The 24,521-nt window shown below is 56.0% G+C and overlaps 1 protein-coding gene across 4 annotated transcripts in view; it reads left to right on the top strand.

Annotated features, from left to right (window-relative positions):
* The window catches only part of TEX264 (testis expressed 264, ER-phagy receptor), a 30,280-nt gene extending 6,950 nt beyond the window's left edge, over nucleotides 1-23,330 (top strand). For 3 of the 4 annotated variants that reach the window (XM_036074903.2, XM_036074905.2, XM_036074904.2), the window contains exons 4-6: nucleotides 5,831-6,052; nucleotides 19,146-19,314; nucleotides 22,741-23,330. In XM_036074903.2, the coding sequence (XP_035930796.1) occupies nucleotides 5,831-6,052; nucleotides 19,146-19,314; nucleotides 22,741-23,033 (684 nt within the window). In that variant the 3' untranslated portion in view covers nucleotides 23,034-23,330. The remainder of the gene's footprint in view (nucleotides 1-5,830; nucleotides 6,053-19,145; nucleotides 19,315-22,740) is intronic. The other variant, XM_036074907.2, reaches the window with a different exon arrangement.
* The last annotated feature ends 1,191 nt before the right edge of the window (nucleotides 23,331-24,521 follow it).

Below are 24,521 nucleotides of genomic sequence, written 5' to 3'. Positions count from 1 at the left end.
CATGGCGATCGCTGTGGACTCTTTCATGTCAGATGCTGTTTGAGCATATATATCTCGTCAGCTCTGTGTCTTGGAGGGTCAGCATATATATGTCAGTCAACTCCAGATCCTGGAGTTCTGTATGGAAGAAGTTGCAGGGTCTGGGCAGCTGGTTCTTGTTGGGCAAGAGAAAAGATTCCATTCTCCATCCCTGAGGGCCTTTGGAGAGGTAGGAGGAGGAATGAGGGAACATGTGACAGGAAGTGGACCGACCCTGGTAGTGGCTCATAGGTGTTCTTCTCCTCTCCAGGGCCCAGCATTCTTGGAGTGCGGCCATTTCCTCTTCTAAGTACCAAGGGAAGGGGTGAGTTCCAGAATCAGTCACTGATCTCTGCCTGCCCCCTCCCCAGTGTACATGCAAACACACATGCACACATACACGTACACATGTGCATGCACACACACACACACACACACACACACAGATCCAGTTATGTTCTTATAAAGCTGGAAAAGAGTCAAAATTGCTCTGCCCTCAGCCCTGCTTCTGAGGTGGGGTGTGGGGTCTGCGGCCTGGTCCCTCGGGGAGCCTGGGGTTTTGGAGGGGAGGGAAAGAGCCAGGAGGACCCTGAGTGGCTCACTTGATCCTGGCCAGCTCTGGCCTGCAGATAGGCCCTTCTGGGTCAGCTTCTATCACTGTGCCCATGGACCTGTCCTGTGTGCCATCCTGGCCCTCTACCCCCTGCTCCACCCTCTGCTGCTACCGCCTCCACTGCAATTTGGGCCTTAAGCAACCTGTCTGCCTGCCCTGTGGGGAGCCTGGCTGCGGCAGGTGGGGCGTGGCAGCCGGTTCAGTTTACCTGGCTGAGGCCCAGGTATGGAGCAGATGGGGGAACTGGTGGTGCTTGGGTTCTGCCTTTAGTAAACTAGGCTGTGTTGAAGCTCCCTTTTTCTCCTAGTCCACTGAGAGTCAGCCTGGGACCACCAAGTCTGCAGGGGCTAAGGCTGGTAAGAGTGTTGATTTAGGCCTATGCCACACTTCCCCTTTAGTGTGTGTGGGGATGGGGCCTCCCCTGCGATCCCTGGAGGCACTGAGACCACATGGAGCCTGGGAGGGAATGAGGGTGTAGGATTGCCCAGGGTTGACCCCTCAACAAGGGCAGTGGGAATGTGGGCTATCTGATGTTTCCAAGGGCCCAGGCCATTCCCTACCCCAATTACGTGTGATGGTTTTCATCCAGATGGAGTCCAGGCTTTTGCTCTGAAGCAGGTTAACTGTGGGGGGCAGCCCTGGAAAGCAGAGCTGCCTTTGGTAGGGAGGAGGGCTGGGGTGTAGGAGAAGAGGGCTTTGGACTCTTTCTGGGTTTGAATCAAGGCTCCACTGCTTACTAGAGTGTGATTCTGAGGGAGTCACCTGGTCTTTCTGAGAATCCCTAACTCAGGGGTTTTGTTTTTCTGGGGACTAAATAATGAGGATAAAGCCCAATACTTGGCCCCCGGTAGATGCTTAGTACTCTTGGTACCCCCTCCCCCGGGCCTCATGCCACTAGGACTTTGTACTTTTGGGAACCCTGCTTGCCTGCCTCTGGCCTAGCCTCTTGCAGGATGCCTGGGCCATGAGAGGAGGCTCAGCATAGGGATGCTCCATTATGCAGGCCGTTCCTAGCCAGGGCTTATTTCTTAGGCTCCCAGGTGGCTTTGCGTCCTCTGGTGCAGCTCTGGAGCCAGGTGCCTGGGTTTGAATCTGGACTCCAACACTGCCTTGCCGTGTGGCCCTTTCTGAATAGCTTTGCTGTCTGGGCCTCAGAAACAAGAGTTGATAATGGTACCTATTGCACAGTGTTGTTTGGATTGAATGAGCTTATATGTGGAAGGCAGCAACTGGGGCAGATGGTGAGCACCTTGTCAGGTACCAGCTGTTAGGATTATGCTTGGGGGTGAAAAGAAGGCCTTGAAAGACTTCTAAGTGAGAGTTCCCAGAAAGCCCCCAGGCCCCCCTTTGGAGGTTGGCATCCTGCTTACTCACCTCCCCTCCAGCCTGAAATGCGGGTCCTGTTCTCTGGCCCTGCTGTCTGTGTCACCCATAGCCTGACTAGTGCCAGACCAGCTTTTGCCTTTGGATACCACCTGCTTGGGGAAGTTTGTGGGGCTTGGTGTGTTGACCTGCAGCACCCCAAAGGTTAAATGAACCCACTGTTCACCCTCCAGTAATGAACAGCTGCGGCTGCACTGTTCCCCCTTGGGGGTACCAGTGCCAGTGAAGGCACTGTCCCTACTTGTCCCCTTACCTTGGGCAGCTTTGGGCTGGGTATGCTGGCCAGGAGGAGTCGAGGCAGCTCGCTGGGCCTGGGATCAGCAGGCATTGCAGCTGTCTTCATCAGATGTTGCAGGTCCTAGACTGGCCATTTCTACTGAACCCAACATCTGGGTTTGGTCTGGACCAACTGACACCATTTTTCCTTCCTGGATCCTGGAAGATACCAGTCTTGCCCAGTTTCTAGACTCAGTGAAGTCTTAGCCAGGCAGGGACTCTCTCTTCACTATGGCCTCACCAACAGGGTCAACCTGGCACTATGAGACCTCTCTGGTAGGAGCACTGGGGCCAGCTTGTACCCAGAAGCTTTAGGTTCCAAGCAGACTGCCTTCTTCTCACATGCCAGGACTCCAGAGGCCTCACAGCTCTTGTTCTGGGCACAGGTACCTAGAGAAATGACTGATATAGGGAGGAAAGAGAGCAAGCAGATGGAACTGGGAAGCCCAGGCTGACCTCCTAGGGTCAGGCCCAAATAGAGGCATTGCATTGAACTAAGGTGGATGGAGTTTGTAGCTATGAGGACACTCCTTTGTCTTCTAGGCCCTTGACCTCAGTGGGCCATTCTCCTGGAGGTGGGCATGGGCTCTCCAGGGAGCCCAGGGAAGCCTTCCCCTGCTCCTGACCAGCCTTGCCCCTCCCCAGCTGGTCTTCAGGCCTGTTCCATCTCCTTGCTGGTGCCTGGTTCACCTGCTGAACTCCAGCAGCTCCAGCTGGTACAGGGCTGCCTAGCAGGTGGTGGGCTTGCTGAGTAACTTCCTAGACTGCCCTTTAGCTACTGGCCAGGGCAGAATGGTGCAGGAGGTATCCTCACTCGTGGAATTGAGGGGTTGCTCAGGCAGAAAGGGAGGGCCTGAGGCTGATACACCTCCAGCATCTCAGGAGTCCTCTCCTTATTAGCTTCTTCCCTTCCCTGTGATGGGAGTTCCTCTTTTGAGATAGAGGAAGAAGAGGTTTGCTCATGTGCAGGGCCCATGTGTGCATGTACAGGCATTCATGTGCTGTTGCTAAGCATACCCCAAGAAGTTTATGTGTGCACAGGATCCTGGACCTTTCTGCCTAGAAGCCTGAAGTGGTGGGGAGAGATGGAGGGACCATCAGTTACTGTGCAGCACAAGGCCTGCTCCTTCGGGTCGGCATTTGGGACCAGAGAGGAAGGGCTGCTTGGCAGGGACCGTCAGAAGGCTTTAAGGAGGAGGGTTGAGCTGAGTCTTGATGGATGGGCAGGAGTTTCCCAGGCAGAAGGGACTCTGGAGTAGGGTGAAGAGGGACATTCCAGGCAGAGGAAGTAGCTTACGCAAAGGCAGGAAGCATGGGAGGACGTGGCATGTTTGGGGAGCTGCAAATAGTTCCGTGTGGGTGTGTGCAGGGTTGTGGTGGGAGAGGAGGTTGGCAACGTGGGCTGGGCCCGAGCCTGGATCTGTCCCTCCCTCTGCCACTCAGATACTCAGTGGACACCTGCCCACCTGGGTTCTGGCCCTTGCTGGGGCCTGGGGATGCAAAAAAAGTGCTAGGCGAGTGTGTGGACAAATCCAGGCAGTATTGTACGGACCACTTAAGACAGTGTTGCATGCTGGGCTTGAGAGTTTCATTCTAGAGCAGAATTGGGAGCCACTGAAAAGTTATAAGCAGGGTCGTCACGGGTGTTGTGGTGCTTTTTACGGGTCAGTGAGGATGTTGAGCTTGGGAGCTCCATAAAGGCTGCTGAAGTGATCCCCGAAAAGACCCTGGGACCCAATCCTAGGTAGGCCAGAGATGATCAGTCAGGTGGCTTTCCATCCATTTCTCCATCTAAGCTATATTGAATGTTTCTTTTGTACATCCAAGTTGCTGGGGTCAGGATCACGGTGACTGGCATGGCCGCAGGCACGCTCCCTGCGTCTGTCAGCAGGAGGCCTTGGCAGTGCCTCCTGCCCCAAGCTTTAGGCGTGGATGGAGCAGCTGCACCATCTATAGACGGGAGATGGTACTGCACTTGGCTCCAGTGCCTCTGCCTGGGTGGGGGGCAGCTGTGTCAGGCCAGTGAAGTGACTGCTACCAGGTAGAGTTGATGGAGGCAAGAGTTTACAGCAAGATGTTGGGGGTGGGGGGGGTGACACTGAGCTACCCTGAGAGGTTCCCCAGGAGGGTGCTTGAGCCTGAAGAACGGGCAGGGAGGAGCTACGTGTTCAGAGGTTTGGGTGACTGGGCATTGCAGGCCAGGGGTCACTTACTGGGCCTGTGTCATAGCTGCTAATAACCAACAACATTTACAGCACTTTCTGAGTTCTGTACCACGCTGAGCTCTCATATGGAGTATCTCATTCAATACGTCAATTCTGTAAGAGACTTGGGCTCCAAGAAATGAAGGGACTTACCCAGAGTTACACGACTCACAATTCACACCCAGTCCTGCCTTTCTCCAGAAGTTGTGGTCCTGACCGCTGCACCATAGTGCCTGCCAGTAAAGCCCTGAGCTAGGCTTAATGACATAGGATTCAAGGGGGCAGCAAGGGGGCCCTAGCTGCAGAGAGCTGGGAGTGACCCCCAGGGACTGCACAGAAGTGAGAACCTGGAGTCGGGGCATGAGTCCCAGGCAAAGTGAGACTCTAAGGACAGAGCTGGGCTGGGCTGAGAAACCCCTAGGGGATTGTTGACAGAGCTTGGAAAGAGAGGACAGAAGCAAGAACAGGTAAAAATGACTCATGGTGCGGGAAGGTATGCCAAGAGAAGCAACTGGAGGTAGAGGGAGTTTGAATTTAAGGGTCAGTGGGCCCCAGGTAGTGGGAGAAAGGGACCTTCAAGTTGAGGGAAATCCAGGATTGATGGCACAAGGTCTGTGATGAGTGTCTTAGATTCAGGATCAGGTACCCCTGGGGGTATCGGGCTGGTGTAGATTCAGGTGGCAGGAAATGATACAACTTGGGGCCCCTTGATGCCAGAAGGAGAGGTGAGTGCTGGGCCTTGCAGGCCTGGGGCCAGGCCTAGGAAGTGTTAGAGACTCACATGGAGCCCCGCCTGCCTTGAGTTTATGGGATCCAGGAGGGTGAGGGCAGCTAGGGAGGGGATCAGAGTGCAGTTACATACAGGTACTGGGGCCCAGGGAGACTTGGAGGGGAACCAGCAGTCTCCACCTGAGTCAGAAGGGACTTGGCAAGTGTGTCAGGGCTTGGGATGGGGCACGGGTTGGAGAGGAGGTCGGGAGGCTCTGGTGATTGTGGCTGGCCCAGCCTGAGGGATTGGGGAAGAGGATCTCAGTTTCATCAGCAATCCACAGTTCAGTGTGGTCCCGCTTCCTGCTCCCCCTCCACAGCACAGGGCCTGGCATATTTGTTGGAGGCATAAAGGAAGGGATGGATGAGTCCTGCAGCAGGATGCCAGAGGCTGGGGCCAAAGATCAGTTCCAGAAAGAAAATACTCTTCTCCATCGTGGTATCTGGGCTGTGGCCTATTGGAGCTGGTGGTTCTGCCAGGCCTGAGCTGGCACAGAACCCAGGTGGCAAGAGTTCTGAGAGCTCCCTTCCTTTGCCCAACCCTGACACCCCTGCTCTTCCTCCCCAGGTACCCCCTGAGAAGTGCCGCTGTGCGGTGGGCAGCATTCTGAGTGAGGGTGAGGAGTCACCCTCCCCTGAGCTCATCCAACTTTACCAGAAATTTGGCTTCAAGGTGTTCTCCTTCCCAGCACCCAGCCATGTGGTGACAACCACCTTCCCCTACACCTCCACCCTGTCCATCTGGCTGGCTACCCGCCGTGTCCATCCTGCCCTGGATGCCTACATCAAGGTGAGAGGCCTAGTGTATGTGTGTGTTGGAGGATAGCCAGTCCTTTGGGTGGGAGACAGGGAGGACTGCCTAGGCTGGGAGGAAAAGCTGCCTTTGGGAGGGCAACACCCTGGGGCCTTCATGGAGCAGGTGCCTATAGAGCTAGGAAGATGGGCAGAGGCTGCTGGCATCTATCGCAAATGCCCAAGACCTTGTGGGTGCCAGAGCATCTATTAGGAGCATAAGGAGCTTGTTCAGAAGCCTAGCCTGGTCAGTTCAACTCTGGCTTGGACCAGAGCCATTTTTAGTTCTCAGCCCCCACTCCAGGCTCAGATGGATGGACAGGTCCACCCTGACCCTTTCCTGCTGGAGGCCCACAAAGCAAGAGCGCTGAGGCTGTGGCTGCCAGGCCCCAGATGTTGATGTGTTGCCCCGGGCCTGGCCCCTGCATGGGCTTGTGCAGCAGCCCTATCTCCTTTAGTTCCTGACCTGGTCATTGGCAGTGCTGGCAGACTGGCCTACCTGGAGGAAGGAAGAGAGCCAACCACCAGGAGATCTGATCGGGGGTCTCTGTGTCCACAGAGATTTTTTTTTTTAATTTTCCCTGTTGCACATCCTTCCTCCTCCAGAACATTTTGTAAACTTGGGTTCTAGGAAATGACCCAGTTGGGCTTGAAAGCAATTGTTTATTCATCCATTCAACTTGAATTTATTGAATGTCTATGTGCCACGTACTGTGCTGGACACAGTGTGAAATGTTGGTATATGAGATACACATTTACAGCAAATGGTAGAGACAGGTAGTAAATGTCAGACAAGGGGCACCTGGCTGGCTCAGTCAGTACAGCATGCACCTCTTGATCTCAGGCATGTGAGTTTGAGCCCCATATTGGGTGTAGAGATAACTTAAAAATAAAATCTTTAAAAAAAACGTCAGACAAAAATGGGATACGTGCTAGAAAAGAATGGTGAGGAAGGTCAGGGGACCAACTTGGATAGAGTGGTCAGGGACAGCCTCTTGGAGGAGGTAACCTCTCAGGTGGAATCCTGAAAGAGCCCTTGGAGAAGGGGGTAAGAAGAGTGGAGTGGGAGCATGGGTTTGACCTAAAGATGGTGGAAAGTCAGGTTCCTTTCCAGCCAGGAAAGGAACACGTGATCTGAGCCTCTTAGCCACACGTGTACAAGACAGGTGCTCTCATCCTGCGCAGGGTGGGACCAGATCCCAGATCCCTGGGGCCGGTGGAGGTGCTTAAGAGGCTGTCAGGATTTCTACAAGAATGGTGGTTGCTTGGACTGGGGCAGTGGCTGTAGAGATGCAGAAAAGGTGGAAATTTACAATGTTTTGGAGGCAGAACTGATGGACTGGTGCATGGATTGGATTGGATTGGGTTGGATGTTGTGGAGGGGCTGGGAGGGCAACCAGCTCTGTAGACTGTGTAGTGGGATGCTGCCTGAGAAACAAACAGGAGAAGAAAGCAGGAATTTGAATTTGGTGGATTCGAAGGAATCTGATGGCTCTCCAGAGCAGCCTGGGGGAAGGGACGAGGCCTTGGTGATAGAAATGGGAGCTCAGACAGGTGTTGGTTAAGGAGGTGAAAAGAGTCTGGTGTCAGGGCTGGGGAATGAATAACTGGGTCACCAGCTGTGGCCTTGGTGGTCAAGGACAGGAAGAGAAGAAACAGGACAGTTGTTGCTGTGGTAGGGCAGGGGCACGGGGAGAATAGAGGTGGAGTTCCTTTGTGAGCTGGACAGTGGCAGCCAGAAGGGTACTGAAGAGGAGGTGCTTGCCTGGGGGTGAGTTGGGCGGAGGCTGAGGGCGGGGTGAGGCAGGAGCTGGGGTAGCTGGCTGGCGGTAAGGGTAGGAAGGCAGACATTGGTGCCTGAGGCCCACTCAGCGTGCGTCCTAAGGGGGCCTCAACTGTTTCACCCAAGAAAGGCTGCTGGGCAGTGTCTCCAGTCCTGTTGGTGCCATCTTCAACCTCAGGATTAGAGGGGCACCCCTGGGAAGAGACTTTCTGGGTTCCAGACCTCAGAACAGGACATGTGGCATGTGGTGTGGTGGCGAGCAGCTCAGCCACCAAAGCCTTTTCCTGGCTTCAGGGGTTTATTTTTAGACACCTTTGTCCAAATTTCCCGGCCCCTGACAGCTTCACAAGTTGCCTGGTTTTGACGTCACTTCTTTGATGAAAGCCCTTCCTCCTTGCTCCTCCTCCCATGGGAGTCTGTCACCTGTGCTCTGGGCTTGATTCTACTGGGGTGGGGGCTGGAGCAGGGGGCTACCATTCTCTTTCCTGCCTTCGATGAGGAAGCCAGGGGTACAAGAGAGAGCAAGGGGCTTTCCAGGGATGTCTGTGAGGCATGCTGCTGTGGGCTCGGCCACCAGCTGGGAGAGTGAGGGAGATGCCAGGCTGCCCACGGTAGAGGCATGGCCCAAGGTGCTCTGAGGTCACCTCTGCCCCTGTGTTTAGCCTGATCTTATGTTCTGGGGAGCATACCACGTGAAACGAGGAAGGGGCTGAGCCTGCAGTGGACAGGGGGGTGTCCCTGTGCCTCTCTCAGCCTGGAAAACACAGAGAAGAGAACATAAAGCACTCTCCCACACCTGCCCGCTTCCCCACTGCCCTGGGACCAGAGAAAAGGGGCTGCTAATGAGCCTGTGGGCTCTTCTGACTCTCCCAGCTCTGACAGCTGGCTGTGTGTGTGTGTGTGTGTGTGTGTGTGTGTGTGTGTGTGTGTGTGTGTGTGTGTGTGTGTGTTTTTTTCATATGCGCGCCCTTCTTTTTCTCCACCTCTCTGCTTTCTCTCTGGATCTGAGGCTGGGTCTGCTGTGGAGGTGTTTCAGATGGAATGACGGCAACCATCGGCTTTCTGATTCAGGAGGGGTGAGGGGTAAGGGAGACCAGTAGCCCTGCGCCCTTCCTTTTCTCCACCTCTCTGCCTTCTCTCTGGATCTGAGGCTGGGTCTGCTGTGGAGGTGTTTCAGATGGAATGACGGCAACCATCGGCTTTCTGATTCAGGAGGGGTGAGGGGTAAGGGAGACCAGTAGCCCTGCTGCCAGAAGGATGGGAGGGAGGGCTTGGTAGGCTGGGGCAGGGGCCAGGGGTGAATAGTCTCAGAGCTTTGGGTGAGGGAGGTGGAGAGTAGCTGCTGTCCTGGAAGCTGCAAATGTGCCTGAGACTGGGGCAGGATTGACCTCATGGGACAGAAAGGTCCTGGGGGTCACTGTAAGGAACCCAAAGAGAAGCATTTGTCACGTTTCTGTGGGGATTCTAGAATGATGTATAGATCCCAGCTTTGTGATCTGGCCAGCCTTACCCAGCTTGGCAGCCTGGCAAGCTGAGCCATAAGGGCTAGAACTCTGCCTTTCTTCACATAAACCACCAGGGGGCTCCAGGCAGAGCAATCTGGGACAGTTTCTGTGTGAGGGGATGCCTGGGTACCATGTGGCTATCATTTTCTGTGGAAGATGCCCCAGCTTTGTCAGGCTGCTCCACCAGAGTCCAAGGAGGTGGAGTCCTTGGACAGGAGGAGATCACCCCCCTGAGCCCCAGGAAGGAGAGGTCTTCTGGCAGCTGCATTAGGGAACTGAGCTTTCTTCAGATTGTAGGGCCACAAAGGAGATGGGGCCCAGGCAGGTGTCAGCCCAGAGCAATAGGCAAGGGCCCCAGAATTCACTGCAGGATAGAACAGTCTTAATGAGTGTCCAGGGAAGGCTTGGGGCACCTAGAGCAGACTGGGACCGAGTGAGAGGTCTGGGGATCCCTTGTGTGTGAGAGGCCCCTGAGCTCAATTCCTGGCTCACAGCTATCTATAGCACTTGGTGGGTAGGTCATTGAGAGTGTTAGACTGCCCAGCCAAGCCCCCCTGTACCTGACTTCCTCTCAACAGGATCCCTAATCTTCACAAACCCTTTACCCCAGGGTCTCTGCTTTCCAGGAGTTTTCAGGGGAGGGTCCTTGTGATGGTTGGATATCTTCTCCTGAATTTAGGGAGACACAGGGCATTGTCCATGTGGAAGCTGGTTGGCTGGGAAGTGCAGGCAGGCCTTGGGGGTCAGATATTGGCTCTTCCTCCATAGAATTGTGGAGAAGCTGGGGGAAATGGGGGCAGGGTGGATATAGTGAGCTGCTTGGTTGGGGCGGGGAGTCTTGGTGGTAAAGTTCTGGGACAGCTGGGTTGATGGGGTTGTCTTACTAGGGGGTTTAAAGTGGGCAAGAACCCCAGATCATAGTTCTCAGACCTCTCTGGGGCAGGAGCCTAAGGCTATGCTGAGGTGCCCCCGTGGCTTGGCTGCCAGGGGTGAGGGGTTGCACTTGGACCCTTACTTGCTTCAACTGGACTAGCTCTGCCTCTGGGTTTTAGTAAACCAGATGACCTTGTGAGCTTTTGTTTGGAGGAGGACATCTGAGATTTATAGTGGTTTGAGACCTCTGTCCTCAGAGAAGTACACAGCTGGGCAGATGCCCCCTCCAGCCCTGGCCAACTGCATGTCTGTTGCAGATCTTGAGGACACTGTGTGTGGCAGCTGCAGTGTGAGTGGAGCTGGGAGGCACCAGGGCTCATCCCATGTGCAGGCAAGGGGCAGGGCCTGGGGGAGCATGACTAACTGGGAGTTGGACCTGAGGGGAGCCCTGCAGTTCTCCCTGGGGTGGTGGTGACTGAACTCTCGAGTGGTAGATGATCAGATGGTGGTGTCATAGGGCAGCCAGCTGGGGACTAAGGAGCAGGGGCCTCAACAAGGTTCCTCCGGGAGTGAATCAGCCTCTTGAGCTATGGGAGTCTGTTGCTTCCTCCCAGCAGCATGGTCAGAGCCTGGGGTCTTGTCCAGTGGCTCAGAATCTTCTGTATGTGTTTCCCCTTAACCTGCCTGGATAACTTTGAGGGAGCCAGTGGGAGAGGGGATTTGAGCTCACTCTGGGTCTAGAACACCAGTGGGGAGCAACATGGTCCTGACAGTGGGATTCCAGGTGAGGACGCTCTGGTGGGATGTGAAATCTGGGGTCATCTCTCTCTCCGTGCCCATCACCTTTGCTGAGTAAACATGGGAGGGTTTGGAACTTTATTTTTCATAAGGAAGGCCCCCTGACAGTACCTCAGCTCAGTTGTTTACTCAGCAGTTATTTACTGAGCCCTCTTTTATGCAGCATTGTTCAGGGGATGGGGGAAGCAGTTAGAAGGCAATCATAGGGTCATAATCAAAGCCCACATTCCCATCATTTTACAAATCGGGAGACGGAGGCCTGGGGATGGGAGGTTACCCAAGGTCAGTGGATGAAGCTGTGGCTGAGTCCAGACTCGGTGCCCTGGGCTGAGGATCATTCTGATGACTATATGCTTTTTGCCACTTTGCACCATCCATGAGTGGGGCTGGGCCCAAGAGGTTCAGGACCTGTCATGAATTTGGAATACACTTGGGATGGTCCCCATGGTGGGCCTGGGATGGCAGCACAGTGGGCCAGCATCTAATTGACCCTCTGTCTATAGGCCTGATGGGCAGAGTCAGGGCTGAAGCTGCTGGTCTGGGATTCAGCTTGGGGAGCCAGAAGCAAAGGGCAGGAAGAGCCTGGCTGTCCCATTTGCTCAGCAGGTGCCCATTAAGGGAGACATTGGCAGTTGCTCTGGGCACAGAGAGCAGCTGCTGCAGGTTCCTTACTGGGGCTCCAGGGCCAGCTCACTTGCCAGTGCTGCCACCTGCCAATTGGCCTGTCCCAGCTCAGAGAGGAGAGCACTCTCAGCAGCGCCGGGACCTGGGGCTGAGTGACAGGCCACCAGAGTTCTTTCCTCACCCATTTCCCCCAGCCACAGGGTCTAGCCATGCCCAGGCAGAGTGGGGTGGGGGGGTGGGTAATGGATTCACCAGGGAAGGCAAAGCAACCTTTGGAAGGTGGTGGCATTTGGGCTTAGCCTTGAAGAAAGGATAGCATTCTCCAGGTGAAAAGGCAGGTCAGGCAGAGTCACTGATTTGGGAGTGGTTTTTATGTACATTGTGGCTGGAGTGCAGGGGAGGAGCAAGAGTTCGGACCCAGGAGATGAAGCCGGGTCCTGCATGCTCTAGGGAGCCACTGATGGCATCTGAGCAGATGAATGATTGCTTCAGGCTGGGCTTTGGAATAGGACTTTAGCACAGGGAGATGGGGAGGGAGAGCTGGAGGCCATGGAGCTGAGCTCTGAATGACTTTCTACTCCCAGATACCCTCAAGCCAAGAGAAGGCCCCCACCTTACCAGGGCTTGGCTTCCCTTACTCCCCTTAGGGAGCTGCCCCTGGATGCTGAGGTGTGGGGATACCCAAAGGAGGCCAGGTCTCTCCCCACTGCCAGCCTAGGCCCTGGAACGTGTTCCTCAGTCTCTCTGGCTTCACCTCTCCCCACTCTTCTACCTCAGGACTGGAAGCACAAAGCCAGCCTTTGCTGGGGCGGGCGTGGGAGCCACCACTCTGGAAATACCAGCTCACATGTGGTAGCTTGGCAGCCCTGCAGGACCCTGGGGGCTGAGGCTTGTCTGGATGGTACTGTGGGGTTGGGCCGTCACCAATCCAGAGGGAGCCTTCTTCCCCAGGCAGATGGGAATTACCGAGGAAGAATTCTGTTGCTCTTCTCTGGAAAGCTTGGGATTCCAGGAATGAGGGAAGGGGAGGGATTTTGAGGAGGGGGCTTTCCCTCCAGAGCAGAAAAACTCTGCCCTTTAGTGGAGCCCTCAGATAAGGAGAAGTTAGCTGTCTGGTTATACAGACCGGAAACCTAAGGCTCCGGGGGAAGGGCTTTCCTGGGCAGGGGGCTGCCTGGGGGGAGGGCAGAACTCAGAGGTACCAGTTGGAGATGAGAAATTCAGGGCCGCTGCCTCCTCACCTACCTCCTCTCCTTCCCCCTCTCCTCTTCCTCCTTACTTGCCCACCTGTCCTTCCCCTCTGGCACTTCCTGATGCCTCTGGCTCCCAGGTGCTAGGCTTCATGGTTCCATCTGCACTGAGCAGCCTTCCTGCTGCTGGATAATCAATCAGTAGCATTTTCATCAGCCTGTGAATGGGACGGGGCTCAAGGTCCTTGACTGCGCAGATGCTGCAGAGAATAGCTGGATGTTGGAGAGAGGTGAGCTGTGGAGCCTGCCATGGTAGCAGCAGCATCTGGGAGTCTATGGCTCCCCTCCCAGATTTGGAAGGGAGAGTGGGGGATCCCAGGGCTGAGCCCCCAAGTCTCCCATAGGGCACTCACCCTCAGACTCCCCACCCCCTGGTCCTGCTCCACAAGGGCCCAAGAAGGCCAGAGTGGGACTGAGCCAGGGTTGGGCCCTAGCGAGGGGAAAGGCTGGGCTTGGCTGCAAGGTCAGGGGCTTCCTGGTCCAGATAGGTGCCAGGGTGCTTAAGGGCCTGGGTCCCCTGTGCCTGCTTAGAGGGAATCACCCTCCCTTTCTCCTCAGTGCCCCAACCCACCCTGGTCTGATGGCTGCTGAGGCCCCTTCTCGAGCTGCCCAGGAAGCCAGGGCCTGGGTGCACAGGAATATGAGCAGAGGTGTAAATTGCATGGCAAGCTGTCAGCTCTGAGGTGAAAATGAAAAGTCTTGAGGCAGTGGTGCCAGCAGGCACAGCAGGCTGGGGTGCCAGGCACGGCGCCCTGCTTCCCCACCCCCCTCTCCCTCACACCTTCCCCTTTTTGCAGTCTTCCCCAGCCTCCCGCCCAGGCCTGGCTCCTCTGCCATCCCCTCCCCTGCCGTTTGAGGGGCTTCCACATAGACCCGACCCCAAGAGAGCCTTCATCTGTTGCTTCGGTTATATTTCCTAACTGGCTTACTGGTGCACAGAAAACTGGGCTCTGCTTTTTTTGTTAAATTTGCGACTTAACATTCGTGGTAATTTCTCCAACTGATTCCTTTTAGGTTTTTCAAGTATATAATTATCTTTCAGTGATGGTGTTTTTATTCACCTTTTCCAGTTTCTCACTTCTTTTAGGATCATCTGTTCCAATCTCTTTATTTTATAGTTGGGGATATTGAAACCCAAGGAGAAGCTACCTAATTTGTCAACGGCGAGGCTCTGGGCTCCTGCCCGAGCTCTCTCTGCCACTTCTGTGCCCTCACTTCCCTCCGAGGCAGCCCCATCTCTCTTCTTATTTCCTTTGCCCCTCATTTTCATAGCTTTGGCCCTACTGCTACAAGGGGGAGGGTGCTCACCAGCCCTCGCAGGCTCTCCCTGCTGGCATGGCAAGGCCCCCAGAGCTGTCTCCTGCTGTCACCTCCCGCCCCACAGACAGGTTTAGGTTCTGGGCCAGAGGCTGTTGGGAGGCCCAGTGGGGATGAGAGGCAGCCAGGGAGAGGGAAGTTGACGGAAGTTCCTGGGCAGAATAATAACAATGTGCCACCTTCTAGCTGCGGCAGCGCCTGCTGCGCCCTCCCCTATCACTCTGCACGTGCGACGCAGACCAGTCGCCTAAAGGGCCTCCAGGGTCTGAGCCCCCACTTGCAGGGAGTGCTGTGTGCAGGCGGGTGCACGTTGGTGTCTGTGTAATTAAAAATGAGCACGCCTCACTTCACCCAGTGAGGAGACGCCACCACCTTGGGTGGGATGCAACAGCTGTTTGCTGGCTGTGTGGCTGCCCAGCTGTCCAGCCTGGCGTGGAGGGATGGGCAGGACTGGGCAGCCCCGGGTGAACAGGGAGGCCAGGGCCTCTCACGCCAGTAAGGGAGGAGGTTACGGGGCCGTGATTGGGTAGAGACAACAGAGCAGAACTCATCTTTTTCTGGGGCTCAAGTGGAGGTGGGGGATGTGCAACCCAACCCTTGGCCTGCACCCATTGCCTCATCCTTTTGGGGATTTGAGGCCACCTAGCACCAAGCAAACCCAGCCTCTGGGCAGCCTGGGAGTAGGATCCACCCTCAGTCTCCACCTGGACCTGACCTTTTCTGCCCCACAACCCCTCCCCACCCCTAGCCAAAGCCAGGGTATGGGTTGGTTGGTGCCCAAATGGGAGTAGTTCAGGTTTTCTCTCTCCCCCCTCCTCCCTTCCCCTGATGCAGTATGAACTCCCTGGGGAAGCCCTGTGGGTGCTGTGGGGAAACCTTGGCCATCTAAGCCTCTGCAGGAGTCCTGAGCTGTGTGGGCCAAATTTGTGCCCCTCACCCAGGAATGAGCTCAGCCTGAGGTGAGAAGAGAATCTGTGGTGTGTTCCCAAGGTAGCTGAGACAGTGGCCCCATGGTGGCCTGTGTATACCGCTCCTTCCCTGGTGTGCCAGCACTCCCAGTGGGGCGGGGGGAGCCCATGCCAGCACAGTAGGGGTATTGGGGGAAGTGCTGCTGAGGTCCCCTGGAAATCCCTGCATTGTGGGTGGTGTTCCAAGTCCCCCTCTTGTTTCTGCTGTGGAAAGCAAGCCTTGGAGATGTGTTTGAGGGACTAGAACTCCTGAATCCAGTTTCTAGCAGTTCCTGGTGGCACCTTAGCATGATGACTTCTTCCTATTAGGTGGGGAGGATTGTGGATGTCTGCATTTCTCCTTTCTTGGAGAGAGACCTTGTGGTCCCCTTGATTCTGTGTGGGAGTGAGTTGCTCTGGGTTGTGGCTTCATCAGATGGCCAGTAGCTTCAGTGGCCAGAGTAGGCTCCCCTGTGCTGATGATGCTTCCTGGAGCCTCTGGCTGTCTGGGCTCTGGGAGGGGGTGTGCCCAGGGCTAGAAGGATGCCAGGCCCATTCAGGCCCCTTTTCCCAGCAGTACCAGCCCAGTGTGGCATTGACTTGGTGTCCTTGGCCCTTGGCAGTCTGTTCTGCCCAGGGCTCCCTGGGGCTAGCTGAGGGAGAAGCAGCTGGTGTTGCCTTCCTCCAATGATTTTCCAATATTTATCAGCTCACTGACATGCGGCCCAGGCCACAGCTCCTGCTGTGTGGTGAGGACCTGAGAGCTGGCCCATGGTTACCCTCTCTTCCGTCAGAGTCTGTACCTGGCTGGGAGGGAAAGGTCTTGTCCTCTGCCTGATCATTTAGGGACAGGGTTTATGGCTAGTCCTGTCCCTCCTCCCCTGCCCCAGTCCCTATTGGGCACATTATTGCTCTGGGGGCAGAACAGGGAAGGGGTCTTGAGGGGCCCCGGGGACAACTATAAACCCCTCTCTTGCCTATCAGCTTGAGTTGGAAGTTTGCGCCTTTGCCTTCTTCCTGCTCCTCTCCTTTGCCCCTGAGTCTGAATTTTGACAGGATCTGGCATGTGTTAAAATGATTTGAGGCTAAGCCGTCAATGAGATTTTTAATTAGCTCCATGCTTCCACTGGGGAGAGCCAGGGGCCCGCAGGTGGTAGGGGTAGGACCAGGCTGGGCTTGGGTGGGAGGCTGCCCCTCCAGGGGCCTGGGGGCAGGCTTGGGCAGCTGGCACTCCCTGTGTGGGATGCTGCAAGGAGGGAGAGCTAGGCAGGGAAGGAAGGGCTGTGTAGCCAGGCCAGTTTTCTCTCTCTCCTCTGTTTCCCCTGTTTCTCTGTTCTCCCCGATGGCTTTGAGATGAAGGCGATGGCAAGGATGGAGGATGCAGTTTCCATGGCAACGGGGCTGTCCACAGCCAGGCAACTTCAGAGCCAGGCTCTCTGGAGGAGGCAGATGCGCAGAGCAGCCACAGAGCTGCCTCCCGCCTGCCAATGAGGGGGCTGGCAGAGCAGGTGGTAAGGGTGGCTGCCTGGTACTGCCCACCCTGATGCCCGGCCTAGAGCAGAGAGTGAAAAGAGGACTACTCCCTCTTATCATCCCTGTTACTTCCAGAAGGGAAGCTTCAGGCAGGTGGCTTGAGTGTTGACAAGGGTTGGGGTAGGGTTCCACTGTCCCTGGAATTTCTTGGTGGTCATAGGTTCTGGTTTCTGGGAGCATCCCCCAAAGCCAAATGTCTATAGCCCTTGAGAGATGGGCCACCAGGTTGATGGCCACTTAACAGATTTCCTCTGGACCTTTTGAATGCCCAGAGAGAACATGGGCGTGTTGGTGAAAACCATGCCCTGATTAGGTTTGGGGGCCTTTTTCTTCCCTCTAGCTACCAGGGAGGGACCTGGATCTTCTTCAGGGAGCCCCCTGACCCTGGGCTTGGTGACATGGCTCAGTTCACTGAGTGGGGCTCAGGTTTGGCAGATGCTTGTTCCCAAGAGCTGGCCGTAGAGTAGCCCCAGAGCCTGGCAGCTCCTGTTCCCTGACACCGTGTTCTTGTTCCTGAGGACCAGGGCTGGGTGAGTGTGTGGGCAGCTGGAGAAGCAGAGGCAGCTGTCGGTGTGTGCAGAGATGGGAGGGGCTGGGCATGTGGACTCATGAGGTGGCACAAAGAACACCCAGGTTGGCAAAAAAATCCTGGACTCAAGCTATTAAAAATAATGACTTTCCTTCACTGACCCTGGGGTGTCAGGGGTGGGGTGTCCTCTCTGTGTTTGAGCACATGAAGCCTTAGGGTGCAGGGCCTTGCTTGGGTTACCCATGCAGTCAGGCTAGCTGAGCTGCAGCTAGACTTTGGCCAGGCCAGCTACCTCCCCTGTGGGCTCCTAAACAAACCCTGTCCCTCAATGGCTGCTGAACACCCTGGCTCATAATACTTCCGGGCTCTCCTTTCTTCTTGTCTTTCCCTGGGCAGGGGGCGGGGGGGTTCATTTTTCACTCCTCTTCACTGCTTTAATTGGAAGGGGTTCCTCAATCCTAATGTTGGCCAGGCAGGTGGACAAGTGGAGTCCTAGAGTGGCTTCTCCCTACCAGGCGATAAGTCTTTCATTACTGCTAAGTGGAAGGCTCATTTCAGAGCTCGTGGTGAGAGCCGGGCGGGTGCTATAAATAGTCGTGTTGTGAAGGTTGGCGGGTGAGCAGTGACAGGGCAGGGGCCTCACAGTCATCTTAGTGGGTAATTGCGCTCCATTGCAGGAAAGGGGGGCAGGCTGGGGAGCAATATGCTCTTGACCCCTGTTCTGATTGTTCCTGCTTGCCTTGGTGCAGCTCTGGCATGCGTCTGTGCACCATTCCACACACACTGGGGGAGGGGAGCTTTGGGCTCTGGGTCCAGGCAGAGGGGAGTGCCTGTCTCAGAACTCGGGGCCCTATAAACTGGTACTTCGGCCCACTGGGGAGTCAGGATAATGTCCAGTGCTAGTTCTACTTGTCCTGCCTACCCCTCTAGCCTAGGGTCTGCCTCTTCCCCCTTGGCCGAAACTGGGCAGGTGCTAAAAGAGGTTGGAACCAACCACATCTGATAGTCCTGGAGGTTGGCATAGACCTGAACTAGGAGGGAATGGGAGTGGAAGAGGGGTTTTGCTGGCCTGGAGCCCCTGTCTAGGGTTTGTCAGTAACATGTCTGCAAGGGCAGGGGCTGGAGGCCTAAGGGTCAGGGGCCCTGGCCTTTCCTGAGATCTTGGGGTCAGTCAACATTGTCCAGGGTGGGAGGAAGTCACAGCCAGGGGATCCTGAGATGGGAAGTCTAGCAGGTCAGAATTTGGCTTGGCTTGGCTTGGCTTGGCTTGGGTGCCTGGGGCCGTAGTCCATGGGGTCCCTGTCCCTGGGGTAGTCGGGTGCTAAGCATCATGGCTCCTTGAGACTAGTGCTTTTTGGAACAGCCTTTGGTTGCAGACGTATGGATAGGTTGGTTTACTGGTGCCAGGGGCAGTGCCAGTCCCCTGGATTCTTTTTTTTTTTTTTAAGATTTTATTTATTTATTTATTTATTATTTATTTATTTATTTATTTATTAGAGAGAGAGAGAAACAGCATGAGAGGGGAGAGGGTCAGAGGGAGAAGCAGGCTCCCCGCCGAGCCAGGAGCCCGATGTGGGACTCGATCCCAGGACTCCGGGATCATGACCTGAGCCGAAGGCAGTCACTCAACCAACTGAGCCACCCAGGCGCCCCCCCCCCCCCGGATTCTTTTATCACCTGTCCTAGGGTGTTGTCTGAAGGACTGCTGGGTCCTTAGATCACTGCCTCCTGGAGTATGGGGCCCTGCCCTTAGGGTGCTCTGTGTGTGCCTCCCTCAGCAAGGGTTTGGTACTTGGGGGAGATTGAGGCAAAAGGTGGAGCCAGTCCTCTGGGAGGGGGTGAGTAATAGATAATAGTTCCTAGGGCCTCTTAGGGACAAGTGGGTCAGAAGCCCTGTAGGGCTCATTCTACCTTCTGCCACTTTCTGACAAGGAGCGGAAGCTGTGTGCCCACCCTCGGCTGGAGATCTACCAGCAAGACCAGATCTATTTCATGTGCCCACTGGCACGGCAGGGAGACTTCTATGTGCCTGAGGTGAAGGAGACAGAGCGGAAAAGCCGGGGGCCTGCGGAGGCCAGTGACACGCAGATGGATGGCACAGGTATGGAGGGTAGGGCCCTGTGTGGAGCCTATCCCTGGACATTGGGGGGCATGGTGGAGGAGGCTCCTCTCTGGCTGGGCTGGCACTGTGGGTATCCAGGCTAAGATTGGCAGAGGTGGAGGAAGGAGACCTGCCTACCCCAGGACCCACATGAGAATTGCCTGTTTCTAGATACGTGGATCCATGCAGATTGGGTTCACATATGTTAGCACTGGCAAAGATACAAAGACACAGATACAAAGACCCTGCCTGAATTCCCTCCAGATGCAACGGGGAGTACCCTTGGAAACAGATGCTCATGGGAGGGGGATGGGGCTGTTCAAGAAGGCATCACTTGGGTGGGGCTCAACAGGAAATAAGATTGGCACTGGATCTGGAAGGTAAAGAGGAGAACAGGGTGTTCCCAGGACGGAGCCCTACCCAGAGGCAGCTGCTTTCTCCCTGCTGAAGAACAACCAGAGAGCATGCAGGGGGGGCCAGGAGATCAGTGCCCTGCCCCTTCCACCCCAGCCAGCCTTCATCCTCCAGGTCCAGGCCAGCTGGTAATTTGCCTGCTCTCAACCCACCTCCCTGCCGTCACCTCTTGTGACCCTGGGCTGTCCCCAGGAGCAAGGGGGCCTGCTGGTAACATCCCAGGGGGCCCAGCCCTAGTCCCTGCTGCTGGAGCCTTGTGTGACAGTGGCGGTCTATGACCTGTGGGAGTGGTCCACTCCCCCCAGTGGACAGCTGGGAGGAGAGCAGCTGTCCCTCCTTCTTTGGGAGACTTCCTCTGTCCAACCAATCTCCAATAGCCAAGGTCACCCTAGAGAGGCGTATGTTGTGGTGGGGGGTAGGGGTACTGAGAGGCAGTCTCTACTCCCTAGAGGCCGTGTCCAACACAGTTAACTTCATCTGCTGTTTAATTACCTCCATGGGGCACTGTTCCCACCCGCCTGGTAATGCCCGGCAGACATTCCTACTGTGAGCACAAGACATGGCACAAGGTCAGCAAGCCCAGGCAGTCTCCAGGGCAGGAAGGGAGAGTGTCTTGACCTTCCTTCGACCTCCCTCTGCAGCCTACACTCCAGTCCTTGGCCCACCCACCCAGCTTCTCTCCCAAACACCGCCTACCAGGGGTGTTGAAGGACTGCTTGGCACCCGCTACAGCTGGCTTCAGCGGGTGTCCCACGCCCCCAGCGCCTTGGCCTGTGTTCCCCACTAGCCTGCCCGCCCACTCCCTGGGGGGCGGCGGGGGGTTAGGGGTCTGCCCACCTCTGACAGGGTCTGCCCTGACACCCAGGAAGGACTCTGAGTGTGCCTGCCAGGTGCATGCCATTTGCACGGCAGTGTGTACTGGGCGCCTGGCTGCCCAGGGCTTGGCCTGCCCCTGACTGCCTCCCCACTGGGTCCCCCACTTGGGCTAAGAGGTGAAAGGGGGTGATTAGCTGCCTTATGCCTGTTATTACATTGATGTATTATTTAGCTCCAGAGAGGCAATGAATATTTGATCTTGCACTGGCTGTGGGCAGTGGAGGAGGGAGAGATTGGGGTGAAGGTGGCAGCTTCATTCTCTGCCCCAGCAGCTCTGGAGACTTAGGTGCTGCCCTTCCTTGCCTGGCCTTTTCTGCCCTGGGACACATGCCCAAGACTCTGGAACTTCCTCTGGTGCAGACCTTGGTGGGGCTGGAGGGATGCCATTTCCCTGCCTTGGACTCATTTGCCAGAAGTGTCCACATGTCCCCACAGGGGCTGGCCTCATATTAGCATACTGGGTGCCAGCCTGAAGGGGCATCCCTGGGCTCCATCCTCTGATTATTCCTAGCCTAGGAGCTGGGAGAGGAAGGAGTCAGCCTCCTGGCGAGCAGACAGGTTCCCATACCCAGGTCCCAAGAGAGCCATTGGGTAGGTGGGCTGGTGGAACATGACAGCTTAATGGGGCCTAGGAGCCCCATTTCATTTGTTCCTTTCAGGCCTGCAGCCCCTGGGGCACTGATTATCCCCATTTAAGGAGTGAATAAGGGGCTGGAGTCCTGCCCCAGAGTCAGAAGGAACCACCCATAACTCGGTAAAGCTCAGGCTCACTCTTGGCTGCCTCTATTCTGGGAGCCATGACTGGGGCCCCAGCAAGAAGAGGACCCTGGGCCAGTAGGCTGGCACTTCCAGAGCCCATCTCCCCTCTGCCAGTAGACCCAAGGGGCATCTTCTCGGGGCCGAGGGAACTGGAGGAGCAGATCCCAAATGCCCCCCACACTTATTTTAGTCCCCATCTGAGGTGCAGTGGAAGTTCCAGGCCAAGTCCAAATGCCAAGCAGTCCCCAGCTGCTCCTGGCTTGGGGCTGCATCACCATGGAGACAGGATCTGGGCAAATTGGCCCATCCCTCACCTCTGATGTTTGACAGCTGCCCCTCTCCCTCTCACACAGAAGGGAGGCATATCAGCCTTCTCTCAATCTGGATTCCTACACAGTGGGCCTGAGCTCTTTGTCCCTTCCTGTTCCCCCTCCCACCCCCCGCCAACTGTTGTCACTGCCTCTGATCTGGGGAGATGAATTGAAGGATTGCTCCTGAACAGGGCAAATGAAGTGTCTACTTGCCTGGAGGACGTGTTAGGGTGGAAGGAACAGACTCGGAGGGATCTGGACCCTCAGCCCTGTCTCAGGGCTTTCCAGCTGCCAGCAGAGTGCTCTCATGGTCCCCTTCTGCTGCTTTGTGGCTCAGGAACCACCAGTAATGGTTGGGGATAATTAAGGGCTCCTCTGGGGTGACCCAGGCATAGGGGAAGAAAGCCCTTAAAATGCTTTATCCTAGTACCCTCCTTCCTTGCAACTGGTTTCTCCGGACTTCTCCATCCCACTTCTCCCTGCCCTAGCTGCCTCCTCAAATCAGGGCTCAACGGGGGCCAGAGGCTGAGGCCAGCTGCCTTCCTGGATATGGCTCTTCCTTGGGGAGCCCCACATGGGGGAGGGGACAAGAGAGTAGGCCTCCTGGTCCATTCTCCTGTCCTCATGCCTTATGGGCACTGTCTATAGCTGGCCTTGGACAAACCTCTCTCCAAGCCTGAAATGAGGTGTGGAGGAGGGGACATTACTTGAATCTCTTTGTTCTACCCTCAGCTCCTCACCTCAGGGCTGAGTGGTCCTTAATGGACTGTTGGGGGGTGGGGAGCAGCAGGCTTTGTGGGAGCGCAGGGAGTTGTGAGGCTAACTCAGGGGGAGGGAGAGGAGTGCACAGGCTGCCCTCCTCTCCCTCCCTCTCCCTTTGCCCTGTGCATGCAGCTCTGGTCAGGGCAGAGGGCAGCTAGAATGAGCCTCCTGAGCTAGGGCCCACTTTATTATTCACGAGCACACTGTGCATGCTGGTTCCTGAGCAAGTGGTAGGGTGTCTGTCCTCTCCCTGGAAGAGGGGATGGGGGTCCTAGTTAACGTGTGTTCCCTCTTCCTGGCCCAGGAGCTGATACGATGAGTGACACAAGTTCTGTGAGCCTGGAGGTGGGTCCTGGCAGCCGGGAGACTTCAGCTACCACACTGTCCCCTGGGGTGAGCAGCCGTGGCTGGGACGATGGTGACACCCGCAGTGAGCACAGCTATAGCGAGTCAGGTGCCAGTGGCTCTTCCTTTGAGGAGCTGGACCTGGAAGGCGAGGGACCCCTGGGGGAGCCAAGGCTGAGCCCTGAGGCTGAGCCCCTTGGGGCTTCCAAGTGGCCCCGGGAACCTAGTACTCCTGAGAAGGGTGAGGAGTAGCCCTAGGCCCGCACCCTCCTGGGGTGCATTTGCTAAGGAACTGAGAAGACTCTCCAGTCCTCTTCCTCCTTCACCTCTCAGGCCCAGGCTGGGGCCAGGGGTCTCGGGGGGACCTGATTTCCACTGCCCCGGGCCCTAGCTAAGCCTTCTTACTGGCCTCTCGGCTCCCAGGGCCAAAGGAGCCAGGGACTGTATTCTGCACCCAGACCCCGGGGCTACCACCCCCCTGACATGTTTTTTCAGATTCACATTGGAGCTTCCAGGACTCAGAATAAAGCAAAAGATTTTCTCGTTTCACCTGGATTTGGGCTGTGCATTTGTGTGTGTATTTCACCTCAAGGAGCCCTGTGCAGATAGGCTGGGAGTGGGCAGGAGTACCCCCAGCCTGAGGGGAGGAGGAAATATGGCAAGGTACTCTGGGGTGAGAGGACGAAAGCGGTATTGAAGGCCCTCCACTCCCGGCTTTGTGGCCCCAGGTGACGCCTGCTCGTCCATTGCAGCAGCCCCAGAGGCTCCCCCAGGCTGCTGGGCAACAGGCAGAGCAGGTCAAGGGGAGAGCGAGCCCAGCATGGGGTGCCCTTCAGGGCTCAGGAGTGGGGAGCTCACAGCCTGCCTTTGCTTCCAAGGGATGCCTTTGTGTCTGTGGTTTGAGTGTGGCTGGGCTTATGCTGGTATCTGCTCAGCAGGTGAGGCCGTCCCTGCTTGCCTGCCAGTGTCTGTGTACCCGTGTGTGTACATGCACATACATGCACACATGCGTTTGGTTCTGTGTGTAACCATGGATGCGTCTGCTCGTGGTGGCAAGCTGGGCCCAAGCAGGCAGTAGGATATGGTTGGGGCTGGGTACGGCTGTATTTGTGCAGATGGCTATGTGGTTATGTGCACGTGATGCTGTTAACTGTATGTGGCGGTACTAATAGGGGTGTGAGGCCGGCTAGCTAGGAGCATCACTCTGGGGGCTTTGTCCACATACAGCTGTCTGTGTGCAGCTATGTGTCTGTGTACAGCTGTATTGTGTATTCATGTGTAAAGCTGTGTACTTTTCTGTGTGTCCACATGTAAAGCTATAGGTCAGTTCAGCTGTGTCTGTGAGTTTAGCTGTGTGTAGACTCGTATGGCTCTATGTATGTGACTTTGTGTCGATGAATACAGTTGTGTGTCTGCATGCAAAGCTATGTGTTACTGCTGCATCTGTGTGTACAGCTGTGTGTGAGGTTGCACGTACGTCTCTGTGTGGCCATGTCCATATGTGCAGCTCTGTAGTGCTGGGTGGCTGTCTGTGTGTGCACAGCTGGGAGTGGTGGCCGCATAGCTGGGTGCATAACTGCAGCTCTGCGCGCTGCAACAGGACTGTGTAGCCCACTTGCTGGGCCGCATAATGGGCCTCGGGACTGGTGCTGTGTTAAAGCCCTAGGTGTTTTGTGAGGCTGTCTTAGTGAGTGGGCCGGGATTGCTATGCAGCTCCTCTTACCTCAGCACCCTGCTGCT

Source organism: Halichoerus grypus, chromosome 1, assembly GCF_964656455.1.
Source record: "Halichoerus grypus chromosome 1, mHalGry1.hap1.1, whole genome shotgun sequence".
Classification (NCBI taxonomy): domain Eukaryota; kingdom Metazoa; phylum Chordata; class Mammalia; order Carnivora; family Phocidae; genus Halichoerus; species Halichoerus grypus.
Note: the sequence above shows the minus strand (reverse complement) of the source record. Positions and strands in the feature narration are given on the sequence as shown.